We start from the raw sequence: 24,069 nt of genomic DNA on the forward strand, positions 1-24,069 counted from the left end.
CGCTGATATCGGGGAAGGGGCATGTCGTTCCGTTGGACATGTCAGCCCCGACCACAGGACTGTGAACATTAAACAGGGCGAGACACCCACCCAAAACCCCATCCCCGATTTCCGTTTCCCCTTATCTCTGCCCCACCCCTTCTCATTTTCATTATCAGCCAGTGTAATGGCTTAGTTTAAAATAGTACTTTATTCAATCGGCATAAGTGACGCATTGTCTATGAATAGTTTCCAGTTGTGACTCAGAGATCGCCTTTATTGAGGCGCTCCCAACAAAGACCCCGAGGAACTCCCGATGAAGCTCTGTCCAGCTCACCCCCGGCCCTCAGCCCAGGGAGAATCAGGCGCTGTCAGCCTTGTGAGTGTTGCTTCCATCCGCTCTGGCGAGTCGCTGACTTGTGTCATGTTATTTGATTGATGTGCGCAAGGTACTGCTGTTAATCAAAAGATTTAAACAATCTTCTGCTGGCGCATTTGATTCAAAGCCAAAATAACTTACGCTCAAAAATTAAGAAATTCGCCCCCCCACCCGCAAAATAGTGTAGAGCATTCAGTCATAAATGCGGGTGATTTCAGGGTGTTCTTGCAGTTTCATGTGTGCTGCAATTAAATATTGTTCAACTCAGCCTGCACCAATCTTTGATCCGGAATGGGGGTAGTATTCAGACCGGTGCCAATAGCGATGCTGCCGAGGGTGATTTAAATCTGTTACTCTGGGGACCTGAATGTGTTCTCAGAATCTTACACCTTGTAACTGAATGAGATTCTCACTTGCTGTTAACTGGTGAATCGCCACAGCCCTTTTCAAGTCTCCACCTTTAGATAGTGATCTGATGTTTAAAAGTGGTTTGGCTGTTTAAAAATCCTCAGGTTTGGCACCAAGATTCCGCACCTGCACGCGGATCTTGTGCTACTTTTTGGAAATTCCCGGGCAAAAGGGTGAACAGAAATAGTAATTTGCGCAGAGAGTCGGTGCAAAATTGGCTTAACAGCAATTATAAAGGCAAGATTTATATAGATTTCCTTCCCATTTGTTTAGAATCTCTGCATTTTTATTAAATGGGAGGTGGGGGGGGGGGGGGGGTGATTTTTACCAATTTGGGTGTTTGTGATTATATAGAATGAACACAACCCATTCGGCCCATCCTTCAAATGCTGCCCCTTTCAAAGCTGTCCAATTCGTCCCACTGTCTCAACGTTAGCAGCAGGGACTGTGAAGGGGCGTGGAAGGTTTTTGGGACACTCTGGAGGCGCTATATTAATGCAATTTTTTTCTTTATAATCTGCTTTATGAAAGGTTGTCCTTTTTCAAAGAATGCAAAAGTCCGGGCTCAGATTTCAATTAATGAAATGCACAACGTGGGATTTTAACATGAACCGTGCTGCAGGTTTTGGAGATTGTGTCGCTGATTTAACTCTTTCAATGTGAATTTCCTGCAGGAAATGCAGTGGTTGTGTTCTGGCTGGCTCAGGAGGGACATTTCGCTGGATGTGGGCTGCTGACGTGAGTGTCGTTGGGACAGTGAAGCTGGGAGCTGCCACATTGTGTGGGTCTCGGTGGCGAAGGCTGGGAGCGCCGCTGGGAACGGGAGCCCTCTCTGCCCGTGGCACCGGGGACTGGGCAGCGAGCCGCACCAGCCGGTGCCCCCGCGGAGTGACGGGCAGCAGCCAGCCCGGAGCGGCGGAAGATCCGGCGGAGCGGTGCCGGGGGCAGCGGCGGAAGATCGGGCGGAGCGCAATGAGGAGGGAGGAGAGCGGGGGAGATTCTCGCCGGAGAAGCGCCGGCGGCGAGGAGACCCGGGCGGCAGAGCGTGGATCTCGCCGGCTTGGCTGGTCGGGCGAGCCCTCCGCCCAATTTTCCGGCTGTGAAATGGCCGCGGGCTGGGAAATCTGCCGGCGTAAGGAGGGCGAGACTGGAAACACCGCGGACAGGGATGTGTCCTGGGATCATTCCCAATCCGCCGGGAAGGACGAGGTGCAATTTATCAGCACCCACGAGATCCAACTGTATGAGCTGGACCATGATGGGGATTGTGAGTCTGCACTGGGATCTTGCTGTGCCCTGGAGGGCAGTGCCAGCTGCACCCTCCTGGACAGCAGCTCCGGACACAGCGACGCTTCCGAGGAAGATTCCCAGACCCCGCGCGCCGCAAGTTGCGCCGGAGATGCGCCGCCGCCCGCGGAGGAGGCAGGCGGGTGGCGGAATGGCGAGTGGGCAGCGGGCGGCGGGCACGCTGGCAGTGCCAGCTGCGCCGGGCTCATCCACCTGTCAATCCGGGCCAGTGCCCGGGCGGTGGAGATGGAAACTCGCGCCCATTCCCAAAAGGAGCGGAATTGGCGGGGGATTTGGGAAGATTCGCCGGCGGGAGTTCGGGCGGAAGGAGCGGCGGACGGAGGCAGGAGCGCAGCTTTGGAGAGTTGCAGCGGGAGTTCCGGCGGACCCAGTGAGCTGGACGACGCCGATAAGGAAGTGGGAAGTTTAACGTCGCGAACTTTCCGCAGTCTGGCCCGGCCCGGGGATGAATATTTGGACACTTTCTGCGCCAGTGACCGATCCGCCGACTTGTCCTCCCAGCGCTGCGCCGAACCTCCCGATCTTCCTGATGGGACAGCAGCGGCGGAGAGGAACGGCAGCCAGTTTGCTGGCGGGAATGCGGCGTCCAGCGCGAGTGCCGGGACGGCACGGAAACACTCGCCGGCGGAGGATGTGGCGAGCGCCGTTCCCGACCGGCAGGAAAATGGGGCGGGAGGAGAGAGCGGCGGCCCAGGGGAGGGATTTGGAGCCGGGGACTCCCCCCCGAGCGGCATTCCCAGCTGGGATGGGAAGGAGCGGCTCCCGGCCAGGAGGCGGGTCCGGAATGCGGCCGGATTGCGGGAAGCGGCGCAGAGGGAGAGCAGCGGGGAGAGGGGCAGAGCGGCCGCACACATGGAGCAGGCTCCGAGGAGGTCGGTGTTGGCCTGCAGCCTCCTGCAGAATGTGATCGGCAAGAAGATGCAGTTGGAGCAGGAGCTGCGGATGGAGCGGGGGGAGGTCCGCGCCGCGTCCCCGCACCTCCCCAAAGAGGCGGCCACTCGGCATCAACACTACTGCCTCCCGGGCAGCGCCCCACCTTCCCCAGCGCCCGGCCAGCGGACCGGGGACCCGGCCGCCAACTGCCCCGATCTCCCGCCGGCGGAGCAGCGCGGCGCATTCGGCAGCGAGCGCAGCGCATTCCGCCTCTGGGCGGATCGGCGGCAACTGGAGCGGCTGCTGACCGGGGACAGCGAGGCCGGAGCCGGGGGAGCGCCCCGCCGCGTCCGGGCGCACATCGGGCGGCAAAGCGCCTGCCAGGAGCGGAAAATGTCCCATCTCTTCGTGCCCGGCATCCAGAGGGCAGCCCGGGGGCAGGGGCCAGGAACAAAACGGCCAAGCCAAGCCCAGGGGGGGCATTTAGCCCAGAGAGGGGCAACTAGCGGGCAGCGGGGTGGGCAGGGGGTTGGGCGGCAGGGGAGCGGGCAGGGGGGTGGGGAGGGGGTTGGGCGGCAGGGGAGCGGGCAGGGGGGTGGGGAGGGGGTTGGGCGGCAGGGGAGCGGGCAGGGGGGTGGGGAGGGGGTTGGGCGGCAGGGGAGCGGGCAGGGGGGTGGGGAGGGGGTTGGGCAGCAGGGAGGTGGGCAGGGGAGCGGGCAGCAGGGGGGTGGGCAGGGGAGCGGGCAGCAGGGGGGTGGGCAGCAGGGCAGGGAGGGGGTTGGGCGGCAGGGGAGTGGGGAGGGGGTTGGGTGGCAGGGGGGTGGGGAGGGGGTTGGGCGGCAGGGGGGTGGGGAGGGGGTTGGGCGGCAGGGGGGTGGGGAGGGGGGCAGCGCAGACAGTCAGGCAGCAAGTTGCAAATGGCCAGAAATGCGCATCAGAGTAGGGGGTGGGCAGCAGGGGGGGGAGGGGGTTGGGCGGCAGGGGGGTGGGCAGGGGAGCGGGCAGCAGGGGGGTGGGCAGCAGGGGGGGGAGGGGGTTGGGCGGCAGGGGGGTGGGCAGCAGGGGAGTGGGCAGCAGGGGGGTGGGCAGGGGAGCAGGCAGCAGGGGAGCGGGCAGCAGGGGGGTGGGCAGCAGGGCGGGGAGGGGGTTGGGCGGCAGGGGAGTGGGGAGGGGGTTGGGCGGCAGGGGGGTGGGTGGCAGGGGGGTGGGCAGCAGGGCGGGGAGGGGGTTGGGCGGCAGGGGGGTGGGCAGCAGGGCGGGGAGGGGGTTGGGCGGCAGGGGTGTGGGCAGCAGGGCGGGGAGGGGGTTGGGCGGCAGGGGGTTAGGCAGGGGAGTGGGGAGGGGGTTGGGGGGCAGTGGGTTGGGCAGCAGGGGGGTGGGCGGCAGGGTGGTGGGCAGCAGGGGGGTGCATTCAGCAGTGCCAACCTGTCCCCTCCCGATATAGGCGAGAGTGAGGCGGGGCGAGCTGAGCAGAGCAGATTCCAGGCGCTGTGCGTGTCGCTGGCAGAGGAAGATCCCAGGAGTAAAGCTCCTCACTTCACTGTGAGGGACATCAGGGAGGATCTGCACAAACTGCCGACCCCCCTGCACCAGGTCCGGGATGTCAGGAAGTTGGTGAAAACCTCCTACCAGCTGCTGAAGCTGCAGAATCGCGAGCCACTTCCCGCCGGCGCGGTCAGCTCGCTGCTGCCCATCGTGCTGCAGGCGGTGAGCCGGCGCGATTCTGCGGGGAGGCGAGTTGCCGGTGAGAGCAGCGGGGACAGCAGCCCGGAAACCGGCATGAAGAACGGCCGCGCTGCGCTCAGCGAGGCGGCGGCGGGAAGCTCGCCGGGCGCGGCGGCCGCCAGTAAGCAGCTGGCTCTGGAGAAGTTAACGGCGGCCGTGCGGACCATGGAGGAATTGTACGTGTTCGACAAGAACGAGTGGAAACGCAAGAGCGAGTCTGGCGCCGGTTCGCTCGCCGGGAGTCACGTCCTGTCTCTGATCGCCAGCGAGGAACGGGCGGCGTTCCCGCCCGCCCGGAGGGTGCAAGCGGCCGCTGCAGGGAAGCCCCCGGGAGTCCCCGCCGGGACCCGGGGCACCGTCCCGCACATCTTCACCGTGACCCCGGTGCTGCCGCAACGCAAACCCGCCCGCGCCAGGAGCCCGCCGCCGCCGCCAGAATCCCGCTCGCTGCGGGCGCCCCGCCGCCACTCGCTGGAGGAGCCAAGCCGAGCGGCGCAAACTCCGGCGGAGCGACAGAGCGGCGCCCAGAACCCGCAGCAACCGCTCCCCTCCGAATACGGCAACTACCTGACCATCCCCATCAAAGCAGCGCCCGCACCGCCGCCTACTGCCGCCTACTCTCTGCCTCCGGGCCACGTTCACAGCCCCAGCCCCAAACAACAACGGGAACCGTCCCCCGCCACCATCTACCACCAACCTCCACCCAGGTGCATCACCTTCACCCCACCTGGGGTGCAGCCTCCAGAGCTGATCAGCCCAGTTAAGGTGCAACCGCCGGTGCTGATGGAGAGCCCCCCAGTGCCCTGCTACCCAGCTCCGCACACGCAGCGCAAGATGTTGCTGGACCCCAGCACCGGGCAGTACTACCTGGTCGACACGCCCATGCAACCCGCCCTCAAGCGACTGTACGACCCAGAGACCCGGCATTACGTGGATGTGCCCATGCCCCAGCAGCCCATGGCCCCCATGCCAGTGCCCATGTCTCCCATTGCAATCAACCCTGGCACCTACGGCGCCACCTACATGGTCTACCCTGGATTCCTACCCTCGCCAGCCATGCTGCCCAATCTACCCACTCCGCTCTCCCGGCCAGAGAACGAATGCAGCGAGACCGGGAAACTCTACAGTACGGTGTGCCAGCCCAGCGACGTCCGTTACATGGAGAGTCCTTATTATTCCCCAACCGGAAAAGCCTTGAACCCTACACACACTCTGACCTCTCAACCCATAACCGGGGCATCCAAGGCCTTCTCAGAAGGAAAACCGGTGATCAGCTTCACATCGCAGCCAGGGCCCAGAATCATCGCCCCACCTTCCTTCGATGGAACCACCATGAGTTTTGTGGTGGAACACAGATGAGAGTGCAGGTGTGCAGAATGTGAGTATGTACCTTTGTACCTGTGGGGAGCAATGCAGACTGCCCATTAGACCAGGGTTAACCGTGCAGGTTTTAGTAACATGGTCGTGATAGCCAAATCGTAAGACATACTTCTAATTGGGCACCTTAGCATAAGTCGTATATTTCTAGAATTGTAATCCTAAAGTTTGGCCATTGATCTGAAATCTCAACATTGCGGTTCGGGAATTTAAATGTATTTATGTAATTGAGGAAATCGGGAATTAGGAAAAAGAGTACTGGTGAGCATGAAACTAGCAGATTGTCATAAAAACCCAGCTGGTAGGGCGACATGGCGGCACAGTGGTTAGCACTGCTGCCTCACGGCGCCGAGGTCCCGGGTTCAATCCCGGCCCCGGGTCACTGTCCGTGTGGATTTGACACATTCTCCCCGTGTCCGCGTGGGCCTCACCCCCACAACCCAAAAATGTGCAGATTACGTGGATTGGCCACGCTAAATTGCCCCTTAATTGGAAAAAAAACACATAATTGGGTACTCAAATTTTTTTTTAAATCCCAGCTGGTTCACTCATGTCCTTTAGGGAAGGAAATCTGCCGTCCTTACCTAGTCTGGCCTACACGTGATTCCAGACCCACAGCGATGTATTGACTCATAACTACCCTCTGAAATGGGTGGCTAGGGATTGACAATAAATGCAATATTGCCCACATCCCTTTCTTTGCCTTTCTCTCCTCCTTTAAGATGTTCCTCAAAACCTACCTCTTTGACACAGCTTTTGATCACCTGTTCTAATATCTCCTTACATATCTTGGTGTCTGATATTGTTTGATGATGCTCACTGCTGTGAAAATCCTGAGGATGCTTTATTAAGTTAATGGTACTATATGAATGTAACTTGCAATTGTAGATAGGAGGGGGTACATAGGTGTCGTAAATATTTTATATTGGCTACACAGGACAGCACGATAGCACAGTGGTTAGCACTGTCGCTTCACAGCTCCAGGGTCCCAGGTTCAATTCCCGACTTGGGTCACTGTCTGCGTGGGTTTCCTCCGGGTGCTCCGGTTTCCTCCCACAATCCAAAGATGCGCAGGTTAGGTGGATTGGCCATGCTAAATTGCCCTTGGTATCCAAAAAAAAAGGTTGGGTGGGGTTATGGGGATAGGATAGAGGTGTGGGCTTAGGCAGGCTGCTCTTTCCAAGGCCTGGTGCAGACTCAATGGGCCGAATGGCCTCCTCCTGCACTGTAAATTCTATGAAAAAAACATTAATCAGAGAAGTAACAAAAAACAGAGCTTTTATTAAAAGACGACACCTTTATTTTTAACTGTATTTTCAAAGAATGAGATACCATAAAACGATTTTTAATTTTTAAGAATAAAATAAAAGCATCACAACAGGAGATTTATTCTTTGTCCAATATAACCTCAAAACATGTTTCCGCAGCAGGAAATTAGCTTTCCACATGCAAAGGTGGGAGACGGAATTTTTCTTTTCTCTAGTCCAATGATGGGTAACCATGGCGAGGGAGTGGATCACTAACCACGAATAAGATTAAATAAATTTAATACATGCCGAATATTTTATAAAGCGTTATAGAACATGCTTGGCTATCATCAATTTCAAATGATACAGACAAGTGGTAAATATTTGGACACAGAGGGAGTGCAGGGCTCACACTGTCCGTGTTGTGAGCAATCAGACCTCACTTCGATCATCCTCGCCTTATGTGCGAATCACTTCAGTCAAACCGGTAGGAAAAACGCCAAAGACAGAAATCAGTGGAATTTGGCAATCCTCCGCGCGGGCTCCAGTCAACAAAATGTCTCATGGGCCGCACTCGGAACCATGAAGGGCCATGGGCCGCAGATTACCCATCACTGCTCTAAGGGGAAATGATCGACTTTCTCAGCCTTCCCCATAGCTTGGTTACGATGCATACCGTGGAAAGTTGTTCCGCACAATTGAAATTACTGCAGGCATTTTCGCCTGCCACTGTACTAACTGAATATCTTAAATTAGAGCTTACATAGCTGCTCCGCCTTGAGTGTAATGCCGTGCTGATCATCCCTCTGTCACAGAGGAATGGGATGTGAGGCTGGGGTGTCGGTCAGGGAAAATGGGTGGAGAGGTTGCAGTAAAATAAATCCTTGCCAACAATATACACTTGGGAAGTGTGGTAAATTGTGGCAAAGATTGTAAAAGGCTGCAGAAGAACATAGACAGGCCAGCTGGACAGGTGGGGGGGTCAGGTACACTTTAATACAGAAATATATCAGGTCATGTATTTTGAATATAAGAATCTGACAATAATAATCTTTATTATTGTCACAAGTAGGCTTACATTAACCCTGCAATGAAGTTACTGTGAAAAGTCCCTCGTCGCCACATTCCGGCACCTGTTCGGGTACACTGAGGGAGAATTCAGAATGTCCAATTCACCTAACAAGCACGCGTTTCGGGACTTGTGGGAGGAAACCGGAGCACCCGGAGGAAACCCACGCAGACACGGGGAGAACGTGCAGAGTCCGCACAGACAGTGTCCCAAGTCGGGAATCGAACCCGAGTCCCTGGCGCTGTGAAGCAACAGTGCTAACCACCGTGCTGCCCTAATAACATAGATCATGAACAATAAGACTGTGAATAGAGCAGAAATGCAGGTGGATCTGGGGATCATTAAACAAAGCAGCCTAAATAGAGAATTCCATAGAAAAGGAATATAGGAATAGGTGTAGACCATTCAGCCCTCTGAGCCTATTCCACCATTGAGTTGGGTCATGGCTGATTTGTGCCTGACTCCAAATTATCCACTTTGGTTCTGCAAACTCTGAATACTCTGGCAACGTAAAATCTATCATTCTCAGTTTTTAAATATTTACTTGATGCCTAGCATCAGTAACATTTGGCGGGCGTGGGGAAGAATGTTCCAGATTTAAAAGGCAACAGAATCCACAGTTGCGATCCTAGAAGCACAGCATATAAAAACAGAGAAGGTAAAGTTACACGTCTTTGTAAGATCATGAAAGTGTTTGATGGGTTAGATATAAGGAAAACGTTTCGATTGTGGGTGAGTCCAAATCAATGGGCCTGAAAGCAGGGGAGACTAGGACCCGGGGGGCACAGCCTTAGAATAAAAGGGAGTCACTTTAGAACAGAGATGAGGAGAAATTTCTTCAGCCAGAGAGTGGTGGGTCTGTGGAATTCATTGCCACAGAGGGCGGTGGAGGCTGGGACGTTGAGTGTCTTTAAGACAGAAGTTGATAAATTCTTGATTTCTCGAGGAATTAAGGGCTATGGAGAGAGAGCGGGTAAATGGAGTTGAAATCAGCCATGATTGAATGGTGGAGTGGACTCGATGGGCCGAATGGCCTTACTTCCGCTCCTATGTCTTATGGTCTTATGGAAAAGAGTGTCACTAAAAAATTCAAATAGGAATTCAGGAGAAAACTGTTTACTCAGATTGGGGAGATTGTGAAAATCACTACCTCAAAGAGTACTTCAGGTCAATAGTGTAGATACGTTTGCATAGAAGTTAGATAAACTCATGAGGGAGGAAGGAATCGAAGCAATCGAAGGGGCAGCACGGTAGCATTGTGGATAGCACAATTGCTTCACAGCTCCAGGGTCCCAGGTTCGATTCCCGGCTTGGGTCACTGTCTGTGCAGAGTCTGCACGTTCTCCCCGTGTCTGCGTGGGTTTCCTCCGGGTGCTCCGGTTTCCTCCCACAGTCCAAAGATGTGCAGGTTAGGTGGATTGGCCGTGATAAATTGCCTTTAATGTTCAAAATTGCCCTTAGTGTTGGGTGGGGTTACTGGGTTATGGGGATAGGGTGGAGGTGTTGATCTTGGGTAGGGTGCTCTTTCCAAGAGCCGGTGCAGACTCGATGGGCTGAATGGCCTCCTTCTGCACTGTAAATTCTATGATGATATACTGATAGGGGGGACGAGGGGATCATGCGGAGCATAAACAGCAGTATAGGTCAGGGGGGCTGGAGGGTTTGCTTCTGTGCTACAAACACTGTAATTCCACATAACTTTACAAAGTCTGTTTCTGGCTGCAGTTGGAATATTGTGTGTAGTTCTGGCTATCCGATTAGAGGAAGGAAATGAAGGCTACGGAAAGGTTGCAGGAGTAGTGAAGATGAAAGTTTAGAGTTTTGTAGAGAAACCTGAGAAGGTTGGATTTTCACACTCAGAGACGACCGAGTGGGTAATCTGACAGAGGTCCTCAATGTTACGATGAGGTAAATAGCGAAAACCTACTAGTAGTCAGCGAAATGGTGACATGGAGGTACAAAGATTAATTTAAAAGGTGATCAAAGGAAAGTTCTTTACATTGTTCAGAATGTGGAATTCTCTGGCACAAGCTATCACTGAGGTAGAGTTAATAAATCCCTTTGATGAGGAATTAGATAGTTCCCTCTATAAAGCATCATCAATGCAATGTAGTGCCCTAAGGCTCTTCACAACAGTGATTATCAAACAGTAACTTTTGTCATTTTCAAGGCAGAGTTAGATAGACGTTTGAATGACTGTGGTGGTGGCCTCACTGAGTGCAATCTTCTACAAATTGTACAGAATTTTGGACCAGGCCGAGAAAAGCTGTGTGAAACTCGCCGGCTTCAAATCCGCCTTTTCTCTTCTGATCATACGGCACTCTGAGCAATTTCAGAGTTCTGGCGAGGATCACGCAGCCAGCTGGAGGGGCAGGGACTAAAAACACTTGTAAAGTTGGGAATCTGAGATCGGAGCGCAGCTTTTAAAATTAAATATAGGACCCCCCCACCCACACACACACACACCCGTCAAATGGACCCCCCCCCCCCACAATGGCTATCGGAACTCCACCGCGCCCCCCTCCTAACGGACATTGGACCCCCCCAGTGGCTAAGAAGAACACCGCCCAACCCTCACACACAGAAAGGGAAACCCCCCTCCATGGAAATGGATAAACCACCCCCCCCCCCACTCCGCCCGCCAGTGAACCCTTGGTATATCCCCATGTCCACCAACTCCAGAGGCTACAGGCACCTCTGCGCCCCCAGCATGGTCATCGAGACTGGGTTCTGTTTTTGAGAACCAGTAGTAAAGCATGATATCAGCCACCGGAAGGATTGGTCGTGGGTGAACGCTATGGCTTCAAGGCCTTTAATGACATGATAATTTATGTTAAAAGATGTAGATCAGTTTCAGACCCTTGCTGGGCGTGAACCTGATCATATCACCAGGGGGGCGGGAGTTGGATCTTTAACTGAGATCTCGCTGGCCCAAGTACTGTTTTTGGCCACTTGTGAGATTTAGTGGCCAGAAATTAATGGAGAGGATTCTTCGAGACAGGAATTACTCCCACCTGGAAGCAAATGGACATTTTAGCGAGAGGCAGCACGGTTTTGTGAAGGGGAGGTCATGTCTCACTAACTTGATAGAGTTTTTCGAGGAGGTCACAAAGATGATTGATGAGGGTAGGGTAGTGGATGTTGTCTATATGTACTTCAGTAAGGCCTTTGACAAGGTCCCCCATGGCAGACTGGTACAGAAGGTGAAGTCACACGGGATCAGAGGTGAGCTGGCAAGATGGATACATAACTGGCTAGGTCATAGAAGGCAGAGAGTAGCAATGGAAGGGTGCTTTTCTGATTGGAGGACTGCGGCTAGTGGTGTTTCACAGGGATCAGTGCTGGGACCTTTGCTGTTTGTAGTATATATAAATGATTTGGAGGAAAATGTAACTGGTCTGATTAGTAAGTTTGTGGATGACACAAAGGTTTGTCGAATTGCGGAGAGCGATTTGGAATGTCAGAGGATACAGCAGGATAGGTCAGTTGGAGACTTGGGCGGAGAGATGGCAGATGGAGTTTAATCCGGACAAATGTGGGGTAATGCATTTTGGAAGGTCTAACACAGATGGAAAATATACTGTAAATGGCAGAACCCTTAAGAATATTGACAGGCAGGGGGCGGCGCAGTGGTTAGCACTGGAACTACGGCGTGGAGGGCCCGGGTTCGAATCCCGGCCCTGGGTCACATAATTCTTCCCATGTCTGTGGGTTTCACCCCCACAACTTAAAGATGTGCAGGTTTGGTTGATTGGCCATGCTAAATTGCCCCTTAATTGGAAAAAATAATAATTGGGTACTCTAAATTTATTTTTTAAAAGAATATTGACAGGCAGAGGGATCTGGGTGTACAGATCCACAGGTCACTGAAAGTGGCAACGAGGTGGAGAAGGTAGTCAAGAAGGTATACGGCATGCTTGCCTTCATCGGCCGGGGCATTGAGTATAAGAATTGGCAAGTCATGCTGCAGCTTTATAGAACCTTAGTTAGGCTACACTTGGAGTATAGTGTTCAATTCTGGTCGCCACACTACCAGAAGGATGTGGAGGCTTTGGGAAGGGTACCAAAGAGGTTTACCAGGATGGTGCCTGGTATGGAGGGCATTAGCTATGAGGAGCGGTTGAATAAACTCGGTTTGTTCTCACTGGAACGACAGAGGTTGAGGGGAGACCTGGTAGAGGTCTACAAAATTATGAGGGGCATAGACAGAGTGGATAGTCAGAAGCTTTTTCCCAGGGTGGAAAAGTAAATTACTAAGGGACATAGGTTTAAGCTGCAAGGGGCAATGTTGAGAGGAGATTTTTTTTACACAGAGGGTAGTGGGTGCCTGGAACTCGCTACCGGAGGAGTTGGTGGAAGCAGGTACGATAGTGATGTTGAAGGGATGTCTTGGTAAATACATGAATAGGATGGGAATAGAGCGATATAGACCCCGGAAGTGTAGAAGATTGTAGTTTAGTCGGGCAGCATGGTCGCCGCAGGCTTGGAGGGCCGAAGGGCCTGTTCCTGTGCTGTACTTTTTTTTGTTCTTAATCACGGGATTTGCAGCCATGGTTAACGGGGCTGCTAGATCACAGCCAATGGGCATAGAGGGTAGGAAGAAAAGTAGAGTTGGAGCCACAATCAGATCAGCTGTGACGTTATTGGATGGCATTAAAGGCCCAAGCGGCCAAATGATCTACAGTTGCCCCTAATTCACATGTTGGTGTGGTAGTAACATCTAACACTGAGCCACATAAGGCGATAGCAGGGAAGGGGGTCAAAAGCTTGGTCAAAGAGGTTTGTTTAAAGGAGGAGAAAGCGGTGGGGAGATTTGGTAAGGGAATTCTGGAGTTTGGGGCCCAGGCAACAGAAGGCGCAGCCGGCAAAGGGTGGAGGGATTTAAATCCAGAACGCTCTCGAGTCCAGAATTGAAGGAGCGCAAAGATCTCGAGGAGTTGTGGAGATGGAGGAGATGAAGAAAAAAAGTGAGGCCACGGTGGGAGGGGGGTGGGGGGGGGGGGGGGGAGAGGCTTGAAAACAATTTTAAATTTGAGGCATTGCTGATCTTGGAGCCAATGTGGGTGAGTGCGTGCAGGGTGATGGATGAATGGGGCTTGGCGGAAGTTAGGACTCAGGCAGCAGGGTTTTGGATGGTCTCAAGTTTATGGAGGGCAGAACGTGGGAAACCAGCCTGGAGACGATAAAAGAATGGATGAGGGTTTCAGCAGCAGGTGAGCTGAGGAAGGGGTGGAGTTAATGTTCCAAATGTGGAGATAGGAATCCTTCATGACAGCACAGGTCAATGGCAGTGTTCAATTCTGGTCACCACACTACTAGAAGGATGTGGAGGTTTTGGGGAGGGTACCAAAGAGGTTTACCAGGATGGTGCCTGGTATGCAGGGCATTAGCTATGAAGAGAGGTTGGATAAACTTGGTTTGTTCGCACTGGAACGACAGAGGTTCCAGAGCTGGCACACATTCATCCGCCACATAACGCTTTGTCAGATCTCATTTATTTTTGGCCAGAATTCCCTAGTCATTGCCATTCAATTTTCAATCCAGCAGCACAGACCCGCCAGGGGGTTTCCCCGGTGGGGTGGTTACAATGTCAAATCCCATTGGCAAGCGGTGGGAAGATAGAATCCCGCTGCCAGCGAACCGCGCGCCTCCGAGGAAACACACGGCTGGGGGAATGGGAGAATCCCGCCCAATATTTCAGGGTGAGGACCCTTCATCAGAATTGGGCGAACTTTGAGATGCAACAGTTTATAAGCAAAATCAGTGTCGGGGGGGGGGGGGGCAGATGTTACACTGCTGCAATGGTGAGATTCTGGTTAAGCTGAACTGAGAGAAAGGGGGGAGATCTGCAGTTTGTAGAGTTATGGTGTACGTTAGAAAGAAAGCAACATGAAGTAACAACTCGTACGTTTAAAGGAGCCCGTACATCACAACGTTTGTCGCTGACCTTGCTTTTCTCCCATTTGTCGACAGTTCCTGAGCAGTGACATTTGAAGTGCGAAACTTTAAAAACTTTTCAATTTATAAACACTGGAACGATACAATTATTTCTGATTTATTGGTAAGCTTGCCAAAAAGCGCTAGTTCAATTTGTACGAAGATTGCTTATTTTGCCTGCTAATGGGGCACCGCAGAAAATAATCAGATGGTGTTTTGTTTGTGTCTAATTTAAGCCGGTGGACTTTACTGTCAGTCAAGAGAAAGTCAAAGTTGTGTTGTTGTGTTGCTGTAAATAGCTCCAAGCTGCTCGCCCTATCTAATGTTAAGCACTTTCAGAGCTGGGCCAAGTAGCCAGTTGCTGACATTTGTTGATCACTGTCATAAAGACAAGATATTCACAGCACAGAAACAGGCCTGTCGGCTCAATATATTGGTGTAATGCTCCACATGGACCTCATCCTGCTCTACTTTATCCAACCCTATTAATCTACCTTTCTATTCCTTTCTCCCTCGTGTACTCATCTAGCGCAGAATGTTACGGCCCTGTCGTGGTGGGGGCGGAGCTAGAGAATGCAGCGAGCCTTTCAAACCTCCATTGACTTTGGTCAGACCGGGAAATCCTGTCGGTGGGAGGGGCCATCACATTCCGTCCCTAATTTCCCATTAGCTGCACCTCATACTATTCGCCTAAACCACTCCCTACGGCAGCAAACTTCACACTCTCACCACGCTCTGGGTGAAGAAGCTTGTCCTAAATTTTCCATTCAATTAGTTAGTGATTACCTTATATTTATGGCCCCCCCCCCCCTTGTTCTGGTCACCTGGCAAGCGAAAACATCTCTGCATCAAACCTATCAAACATGCTCCCTGACATAACCTCTGAACTGCCAAACTCTATTTAAAAAAAAATAAAATTTAAGGAACCCAGTTAATTTTTTCCCATTACGGGCAATTTAGCATGGCCAATCCACCTAGCCTGCACATCTTTGGGTTGTGGGGGCGAAACCCACGCAAACACGGGGAGAATGTGCAAACTCCACACGGACAGTGGCCCAGAGCCAGCATCGAACCTGGGACCTCGGCACTGAGAGGCAGCAGTGCTAACCGTGCTGCTCCGCCAAACTTTAATATTAAGGGTCCGCTGATTTCGTCTAGATTCCACCCCCTCCCCCCCCCCCCCCCCCCCCCCCCCCCCCCCAATCCCCAACCAGAGTTTCTCTGTATCTATCCCATCAAATCCTTTAGTCTTAAATACTTTGATTGGATCGCCCCCTGACTCTTCTATAGTCAAGGGAATACAAACCTGGTCTATGCAACCTGTCCTAGTAATTCAACCCTCTACGGTCTGATGAAATTCTGATGAATGTGTTCTCGCAGTCGTGCTAAGACCAGTAAGTACATCCTCCCCAAATAATGGTGCCCAGAACTGAATGCACTCCACATGGGGTCCAACTGGAGAATAGGTAAGCAAAACCTGACTTCCTGCCTTTTTTAAATCCCAGGCTCCTTGGGGCAATGCCAAACAATTCGGGTATTCCTAGGATGTGAAAGGCACCATGCAAATGCAAGGTTTTTCACATTGTGTTCACAAACTGTTTGTGAATTTGTTTTGAACTACTCAAGTCAGGGGCAGGAAGAGACCATTCGACACCTCAAGCCACATTCTACCGTTCACTTAGATCATGGGCGATCTGGATCTTAATTCCATCTACCAGCCTTGATTCTAGAACCATTACTACCCAGTCCCAACAACAATCTATCAGCCTCAGTTTTGACAGTTTCAATTACCCTCTGACTTAAGGGAGAGAGTTTCAGTTTCCCACTTCTCGATAACTAACCTGCACCGAAGCTTCCATTACCGCTGATCTGTCATTTCATATGGTGATCTCGAATCAAAGTATTACTTCAATAAAATATTGAACACATACTTTTCAAATAAAACAAAAGCAGCTTATTTTTCTTCAATCAGAATGGGCAATAATGTAATAGGTTCTAACTAAAGGATTTAGCCTGCAAAGAGACCTTCAAAGCACTTCCTCACACGCCAATGAGGTTACTGACTTGAAATCTCTTTGTCCTCTTATTGACTTCTCATTGGAGTTCAGAAGAGTGAGAGGTGGTCTTATTAAATTATTCTGAGGGGGCTCGGCAGGTAGATGCTGAGAAGATGTGTCCACTCGTGAGGTATCCAGAACAGTTTCAAAATAAGGAGTCTTCCATTTAAGACTAAGAATTGGAGGAATATCTTCTCTCAGAGTGTTTTAAGTATTTGGGACTCTCTTCCCCATAGAGCAGTGGTGGCTGCTGGGTCAGTGAATATATTCAAGGCTAATTTAGTTTTTTTTAAATACGTTTATTCAAAGTTTTTCAATAATTTTTACAAAACACTCCAAAAAGGAAAGAAAATATACAAAAGAAAAGTAAAAAGGTCAATACGCCCACAAACAAAGCAACTTAATCCTATAACTCTTAAACGATTTAACAAACTAAGAACAAATGGGGCAAACGCCCCTTACATAAACCAAAACACCAACCATTGCTATCCCCCAGCTCAGTTTTACCCGAGTATCCAAGACCTTGGACATAGCCTTTGCGAAGCCCCCCCAGAACCCCTCTAGCGCTGGACACGCCCAGAACATATGGGCGTGATTTGCTGGGCTCCCCGAACACCTCTACCCCCAAAAATTGACACATCCTCGCCCCTGTTATATGCTCCCTGTGCACCACTTTAAACTGGATCAGGCTGAGCCTGGCACAAGACGAGGAGGAATTAACCCTGCCCAGGGCGTCAGCCCACAGGCCCTCATCCAGCTCCTCACCCAGCTCCTCCTCCCGCCTGCCCTTCAGCTTCTCCACCGAGGCTTCCTCCGCCTCCTGCAGCTCCTGGTATATCTCCGAGACCTTACCCTCTCCGACCCACATGCCCGAAATCACCCTGTCCTGTATCTTCCAAGCAGGCAGCAACGGGAATTCCCCTACCTGCCTCCTCACAAACGCCCTAACCTGCATATACCTGAAGGCATTTCCCAGGGGTAGCCCAAATTTCTCCTCCAGCGCCCTCAGACTGGCAAAAAGTCCCATCAGTGAATAAGTCCCCCATCCTTTTAATTCCCGCCCGGTGCCAGCTTAGGAATCCGCCATCCATCCTGCCCGGTGCAAACCTATGGTTGTTCCGTATCGGGGACCAGATTGAGGCCCCCACCTCCCCCCTGTGCCGTCTCTACTGCCCCCAGATCCTCAGTGTTGCCGCCACCACCGGGCTCACGGTGTACTGCGTCGGCGGTAGCGGCAACGGTGCCGTCACCAGTGCCCCCAGGCTAGTACCTACACATGACGCCGCCTCTAGTCTTTTCCACGCCGCCCCCTCTCCCTCCATTACCCATTTCCGAATCATTGCCGCATTAGCTGCCCAGTAATAGCCACACAAATTTGGCAGCACCATCTGGCTGCGCTCCAAGAACAGTCTCTTAACCCTCGGGGTCTTACTTGCCCATACAAACCCCATAATGCTCTTGCTCACTCACTTGAAAAAGGCCTTAGGGATGAGAATAGGCAGGCGCTGGAACACGAACAAGATCCTAGGGAGGACCGTCATCTTAACGGACTGCACCCTGCCCGCCAAGGAGAGTGGCAACACGTCCCATCTCTTAAAGTCCTCCTCCATCTGGTCCACCAACCGCGCCAAGTTGAGCTTATGCAGGACCCCCCAACTCTTGGCCACCTGGATACCCAAATACTGGAAACTCCTCTCCACCCTCTTGAGCGGCAGCTCCTCCAGCCCCCCTCTCCTGACCCCTCGCATGCACCACAATGAGCTCGCTCTTCCCAACATTGAACTTGTATCCCGAGTAGTCTCCAAACTCCCTAAGGGTCTGCATAACCTCTGCCATCCTCTCCACTGGATCCGCGATGTACAAAAGCAGGTCATCCGCATATAATGAGACCCAATGCTCCTCCCCCCCCCAGACCAACCCGCTCCAGTTTCCAGACTCTCGGTGCCATGGCCAGCGGCTCAATTGCCAGGGAAAGCAGCAGGGGGGACAGGGGGCACCCCTGTCTCGTCCCACGGTAACAGTCTGAAGTACTCTGACCTCAGCCAATTTGTTGATACGCTCGCCACCGGGGCCTGGTACAACAATTTGACCCACCCAGTGAACCCCTCCCCGAACCCAAACCTGCCAAGCACTTCCCACAGGTACTCCCACTCCACCCGATCAAAGGCCTTCTCCGCGTCCATTGCCGCCACCACGTCCGCCTCATCCTCCCCCCCGCCCCCTCCGAGGGCATCATGATCACATTCAGGAGCCTCCGCACATTTGCATTCAATTGCCTGCCCTTCATAAACCCTGTCTGGTCCTCGTGTGTCACTCCCGGGACACAGTCCTCAATCCTAGTGGCCAGGACCTTCGCCAGCAACTTAGCGTCCACATTGAGGAGCAAATCGGCCTATACGAGCCACACTGCAGTGGCCCCTTGTCCCGTTTGAGGATCAGCGAGATCAGTGCCCGAGACATCGTCAGGGAAAGAATCCCTTCTTCCTTCGCCTCATTGAAGGTTCTCACCAGCAACGGACCCAATAGTTCCACAAACTTCCTGTAGAACTCGACCGGGAACCCATCTGGCCCCGGGCCTTACCCACCTGCATGCTCCCCAACCCATAACCAGCTCCTCCATCCCGATCAGGGCCCCCAAACCTTCGACCTGTCCCTCCTCCACCCTCGGGAACCTCAATTGGTCCAGGAACCGCCGCATCCCCCCCCGGGGTTCTGACTTGTGCAGGTTCCCGTAGAATCCCTAAAGGCCTCATTTATTTTGGCTGGACTCCGCATCGTGTTTCCGCCTCTGTTCCTGATTCCTCCAATTTCCCTAGCCGCCTCTTCTCCCCATACTCGTACGCTGCCCCCTGCACCTTTCTCCACTGGGCCTCAGCTTTCCCCGTAGTCAGCAAATCAAACTCCGTTTGGAGGCTCCGGCGCTCCTTCAGCAGCCCCTCTTCAGGGGATTCCGCGTATCTCCTATCCACCCTCAGTATCTCCCCCACCAATCTCTCCCTCTCCATCCTCTCCCTCTTCTCCCTGTGAGCCCTGATTGAGATTAGCTCTCCCCTGACCACTGCCTTCAACACCCCCCAGACCACATTCACCGATACCTCCCCATTACCATTGGCCTCCACATACCTTTGAATGCACCCTCGGACCCTCGGACCCGCCCACAGACCTCCTCATCCGCCAGCAGTCCCACATCCATGCGCCACAGCGGGCGCTGGCCCCTCTCCTCCCCCAGCTCCACCCACTGTGGGGCGTGGTCCGAAACCGCGATGGCCGAGTACTCCGTCCCCATCACTCTTGGGATCAACGCCCTACTCACCACGAAGTCTATCCGTGAATAGGCCTTGTGCACATGGCAAACATCCACGGGTCCACTCCCCGCCCCCCCCCGCCCCCCGCCCCCCCCGCCATCTGATCCATAAACCCTCTCAGAACCTTGGCCACAGCTGGCCTGCCCGACCTCGACCTAGATCGATCCAGTGCCGGGACCAGTACCGTATTGAAGGCTGATTTAGATTTCTGGTTGGCAAGGGGAGTCATGGGGACAGGAAAGAAAGTAGCATTAGGGCCACATCTCCCCGTGTCTCCCCATGTCTGAGTGGATTCCCCAGGGGCCCCAGTTTCCTCCCACAAGTCCTGTACAAACATAGTGGTTAGCACTATGGCTTCACAGTGCCAGGGTCCCAGATCGATTCCTGGTTTGGGTCACTGTCTGTGCGGAGTCTGCACGTTCTTCCCCGTGTCTGCGTGGGTTTCCTCCGGGTGCTCCGGTTTCCTCCCACAAGTCCCGAAAGACGCGCTGTTAGGTAGTTTGGACATTCTGAATTCTCCCTCTGTGTCCCCAAACAGGCGCCGGAATGTGGCAACTAGGGGATTTTCACAGTAACTTCATTGCAGTGTTAATATAAGCCTACTTGTGACACTAATAAAGATTATTATTATCAGGTGGTGCAGTGGTTAGCATTGCTGCCTCACAACGCTGAGCACCCAAGTTCGATCCCGGCCCCGGGTCACTGTCCGTGTGGAGTTTGCACATTCTCCCCTTGTCTGCGTAGTTCTCACCCCCACAACCCAAAAGATGTTTCAGGATTGGCCATGCTGAAATTTCCCCTTAATTGGAAAAAAAAATTGGATACTCCAAATTTTAAAAAGAATTATTATCAGATCAGTCATTTACTGGCAGAGCAGAGTTGAGTGGGTGAATGGCCAATTTCTGCTCCTATTTCTTGTCTTCCTAATAACACTTTGCTTTCTGTTGCCCTAGTCTTTGGACATGCATTTCTCGTAATAACTAACCATTGTAAATTGCTAAAAGCAAATTACTGCAGATGCCGGAATCTGAAACAAAAGAGAAAATGCTGGAAAATCTCAGCAGGTCTGGCAGCATCTGTAGGGAGAGAAAAGAGCTAACGTTTCGAGTCCAGATGACCCTTTGTCAAAGCTATGTCAACATATCTTAGTCAATTTTGCCTTGTTAACTGTCACAAAGTAGTTCTGGCCACTAGGTGACTGAGTACCTCTCAATTCTGTTGTCAACTTCGCAGAAATTGTGTTCATCAAAGAGCCTGACCCTGGATTAGCAGTTGATGCTGTGAAGATAGTAACTAAGCTATTAAAAAGTCTTTTTCACACATTTAATGTAGAAATAGGAAGAGCAAGCATGCCCCGCTGCCCTCCTCTGCACCCCCCGCCCCCGCCCAGCTCCACAAACACCCTCCCATTGGGGGATCAGAACAGGATGCAATGCTCAAGGGCCTGTCTGACCCGAGTTTTACATGTTGTTTATTTACAAAGTTCTTTGTGTTAGGCATTGAAATTGATTGCAGGTGAATGGGTCAGGATGATAATAATCTTTATTGGCACAAGCAGGCTGACATTAACACTGCAATGAAGTTACTGTGAAAAGCCCCTAGTCGCCACATTCCGACGTCTGTTCGGGTACACGGAGGGAGAATTCAGAATGTCCATTTCACCTAACAAGCACGTTTTTCGGGACTTAGTGGGAGGAAACCGGAGCACCCGGAGGAAGCCCACGCGGACACGGGGGAAACGGGCAGACTCCGCACAGGCAGTGACCCAAGCCGAGAATCGAACCCGGGTCCCTGGCGATGTGAACTACATGTTACGGTGCCTGGGAGTGTTCCGGGTTGGGAAGCTGGAGAACTCCTCTTTACATCCCTCAGAAGGTGGAATACAATCTCTCCCTAGCTTTGAGTAACCTGACCCAACAGTCTTAGTACAAATGGGTATCTTCAGATCATGGACAGAATTTGGGGAATGTAGATTGGGCAGGGCCTTCGTACCTTTATACCCCACTCTTAAAGGTCCTGCGCTTTCCTCCTCTGGCACTCAGTACTCACATTTGGCTGTCAGTCACTCTGATATTGATCACTCTGATATTGGTCTGATATTGATCATGCTCCTGGTTCCATTAGTCTCAGGAGTCTCGTTGCGATCCTGTTGAGATGACACTGTTGGTCTGCTGTAGAATAGCGAATGACGTGTCATTTGAGACACTCTTTCCGAATACTACAATTGAATGGAAGCTACCTGGGCAACAGAGGAGGAGGGGGAGTTGTGTCTGAAGCCACTCATGAGATACTTAAGGGGCATCAAGACCTGAAACCAGTGTCATTGACCCTCTCTCACCAACTCCCTCGTGAACTTTGACTCACTTTGAGATGGAGCATGGAAGTTTTGCACTGTTTCTGTAAGCCAGAAATCCCCTCACCCATATGCTTAGCCGCCAGGCTCACAGTGCTTATGATCAGGTTCACTGACAGCAGCTGCCCATGCAGAGAACCTCCTTGGATTTCGGTTTATTTTAAACTGATTAGCAGCTCTGTCAAAACAGCGGGGGAGAGAAACCTCAGTTAAGCACGTTAAAGCATTCACACATTAAGTCCTCTGTTGGGTCTGTGACTTGTGTCTTTCTGTAAGTATGATGACCCCATCTTTGTGTGTCTCAGTCTCGACCTATCGATGCCTCCAGTTCTTGAGCTAGACCCAGCACACAGAAGATGGGTCCCATAACCATTTCCTGCACAGCAGTCTCGCTCTAAAGATCGGACAATAGGATCAGAATAAATGCAGAACAAGAACCAATATGGGTGTGATGGACCAAATGGCCTCTCTCTCTGGAATTCTATGATGAGTTCCAGGCTGGAGTGGGGCTTGAACCGACAACCACTGCTGACACCTGCATAAGCAAAAACCTAGGAACAGGTCATCTGGAACCTTGCTAGACCAGGAGTGATGGGTAGTGCTGGAGGAAAATTTATGACGATAGCAACAAGCAACTTTGAGGTATATAGGAACATAGGAATTAGCAGCAGAAGGAGGCAATTCAGCCCCTTGAGCCTGCTTCAATCAGATCATGACTGATCTCTTCCTGGTCTCAAATCCACATCCCCACCTCTTCCCCATGTCCCTTTAACCCGTTTGTTATCAGAAATATATCTATCTCCTTCTTGAAACCATTTAATGACTCAGATTCCACCGCACTATGGGGCAGCGAGTTCCACAAATTTGTTACCCTCTGCGAGAAGTAGTTCCTCCTCATCTCAGTTCTAAATCTACCACCTCTTAACCATCTATGTAAACCACAAACAACAAGGATCCCAACACTGATCCCTGCGGGACCCCACTGGACACGGGCTTCCAGTCAGAAAAACACCCCTCGACCATCACCCTCTGCTTCCTGCCACTCAGCCAATTTTTCCCCAATTTGCCAAATTTCCTTGGATCCCATGGGCTCTTACCTTCGCTCTCAGTCTCCCAACAGACCTTATCAAAAGCCTTGCTGAAGTCCAAGTAGACTACGTCAAATGCACTTCCCTCACCTACACACTTGGTCACCTCTTCAAAAAATTCAATTCCTTTAAGTATTTTTAAAGTTTCAATGAGATGACCTCTCACTCTTCGAAACTCTCGAGAATACAGGTCCAGATTGCCCCAATCTCCCTTCATAAGACAATCCCACCATCCCCGGAACATGTCTGGCGAATCTTGGTTGCTCTTGGTTGCTCTCATCTGTCACCACCTGGGAAAGGAGGGAGGGAGGGGTGAGGCCACATCAGGGGAAGTCTACATTTTCCTGGCGGAGTCCAAACAACAACACAAAATTAATACCGCCATTGATACAATAAGCCAAGCTGCTGCACTAAATTAGACACGGAGACACATGGGGAATATGAGGGCGTATAAGCAAAAGCTTGGTCAGAGAAGTAAGTTTAAGGAGAGCGGTAAAGCGAGGAAGAGAAGTGGCGAGGTTTAGGGAAGGTGTTGCGAGTATGGACACGGACAGTAAAGTTTTGGATGACCTGCAACTTATGGAGAGCGGAAAGTGCGAGGCGAACAGGAATAGTAAAATCTAGAAGTGATAAAGGCGTGCATGAGCTAGTGCCCACGTCCCAGGTTTGTCCCGAGCTGGCAGACTTTGTCCAGATCCGGGTACAGGTACCACACTGTTGGAAGGGCAAGAAGGAGATTGAAGGGTAACCGAGGTTAGTGAGTGAGCCGTATGAGTGGCCCTCCTTCATCTCATTGGGCCGCCAGATTGACATTAGGCTTGTTTACAAATTGTGACCCTTGAATAAGACTGAATGCATCTAATAAAAACCCAGTATTTCATTTCAAGTTATAGAAAATGGTTAATCATTCATATATTAATGGAACTGTCATCAACTTTGAATGGTAAAACAAAAGAAATATTTA

General features: G+C 52.1%; 1 protein-coding gene across 1 annotated transcript in view; it reads left to right on the plus strand.

Moving 5' to 3' along the window:
• The first annotated feature begins 295 nt into the window (after nucleotides 1-295).
• LOC140408228 (uncharacterized protein C4orf54-like) overlaps nucleotides 296-24,069 on the plus strand; it is a 33,492-nt gene continuing 9,718 nt past the window's right edge. Inside the window, exons 1-3 of the mRNA XM_072495161.1 lie at nucleotides 296-428; nucleotides 1,441-3,464; nucleotides 4,392-6,050. Coding sequence (XP_072351262.1) covers nucleotides 418-428; nucleotides 1,441-3,464; nucleotides 4,392-6,031 — 3,675 coding nt within the window. The 5' untranslated portion in view covers nucleotides 296-417 and the 3' untranslated portion in view covers nucleotides 6,032-6,050. The remainder of the gene's footprint in view (nucleotides 429-1,440; nucleotides 3,465-4,391; nucleotides 6,051-24,069) is intronic.

The sequence above is a fragment of the Scyliorhinus torazame genome, chromosome 3, assembly GCF_047496885.1.
Source record: "Scyliorhinus torazame isolate Kashiwa2021f chromosome 3, sScyTor2.1, whole genome shotgun sequence".
Taxonomy (NCBI): domain Eukaryota; kingdom Metazoa; phylum Chordata; class Chondrichthyes; order Carcharhiniformes; family Scyliorhinidae; genus Scyliorhinus; species Scyliorhinus torazame.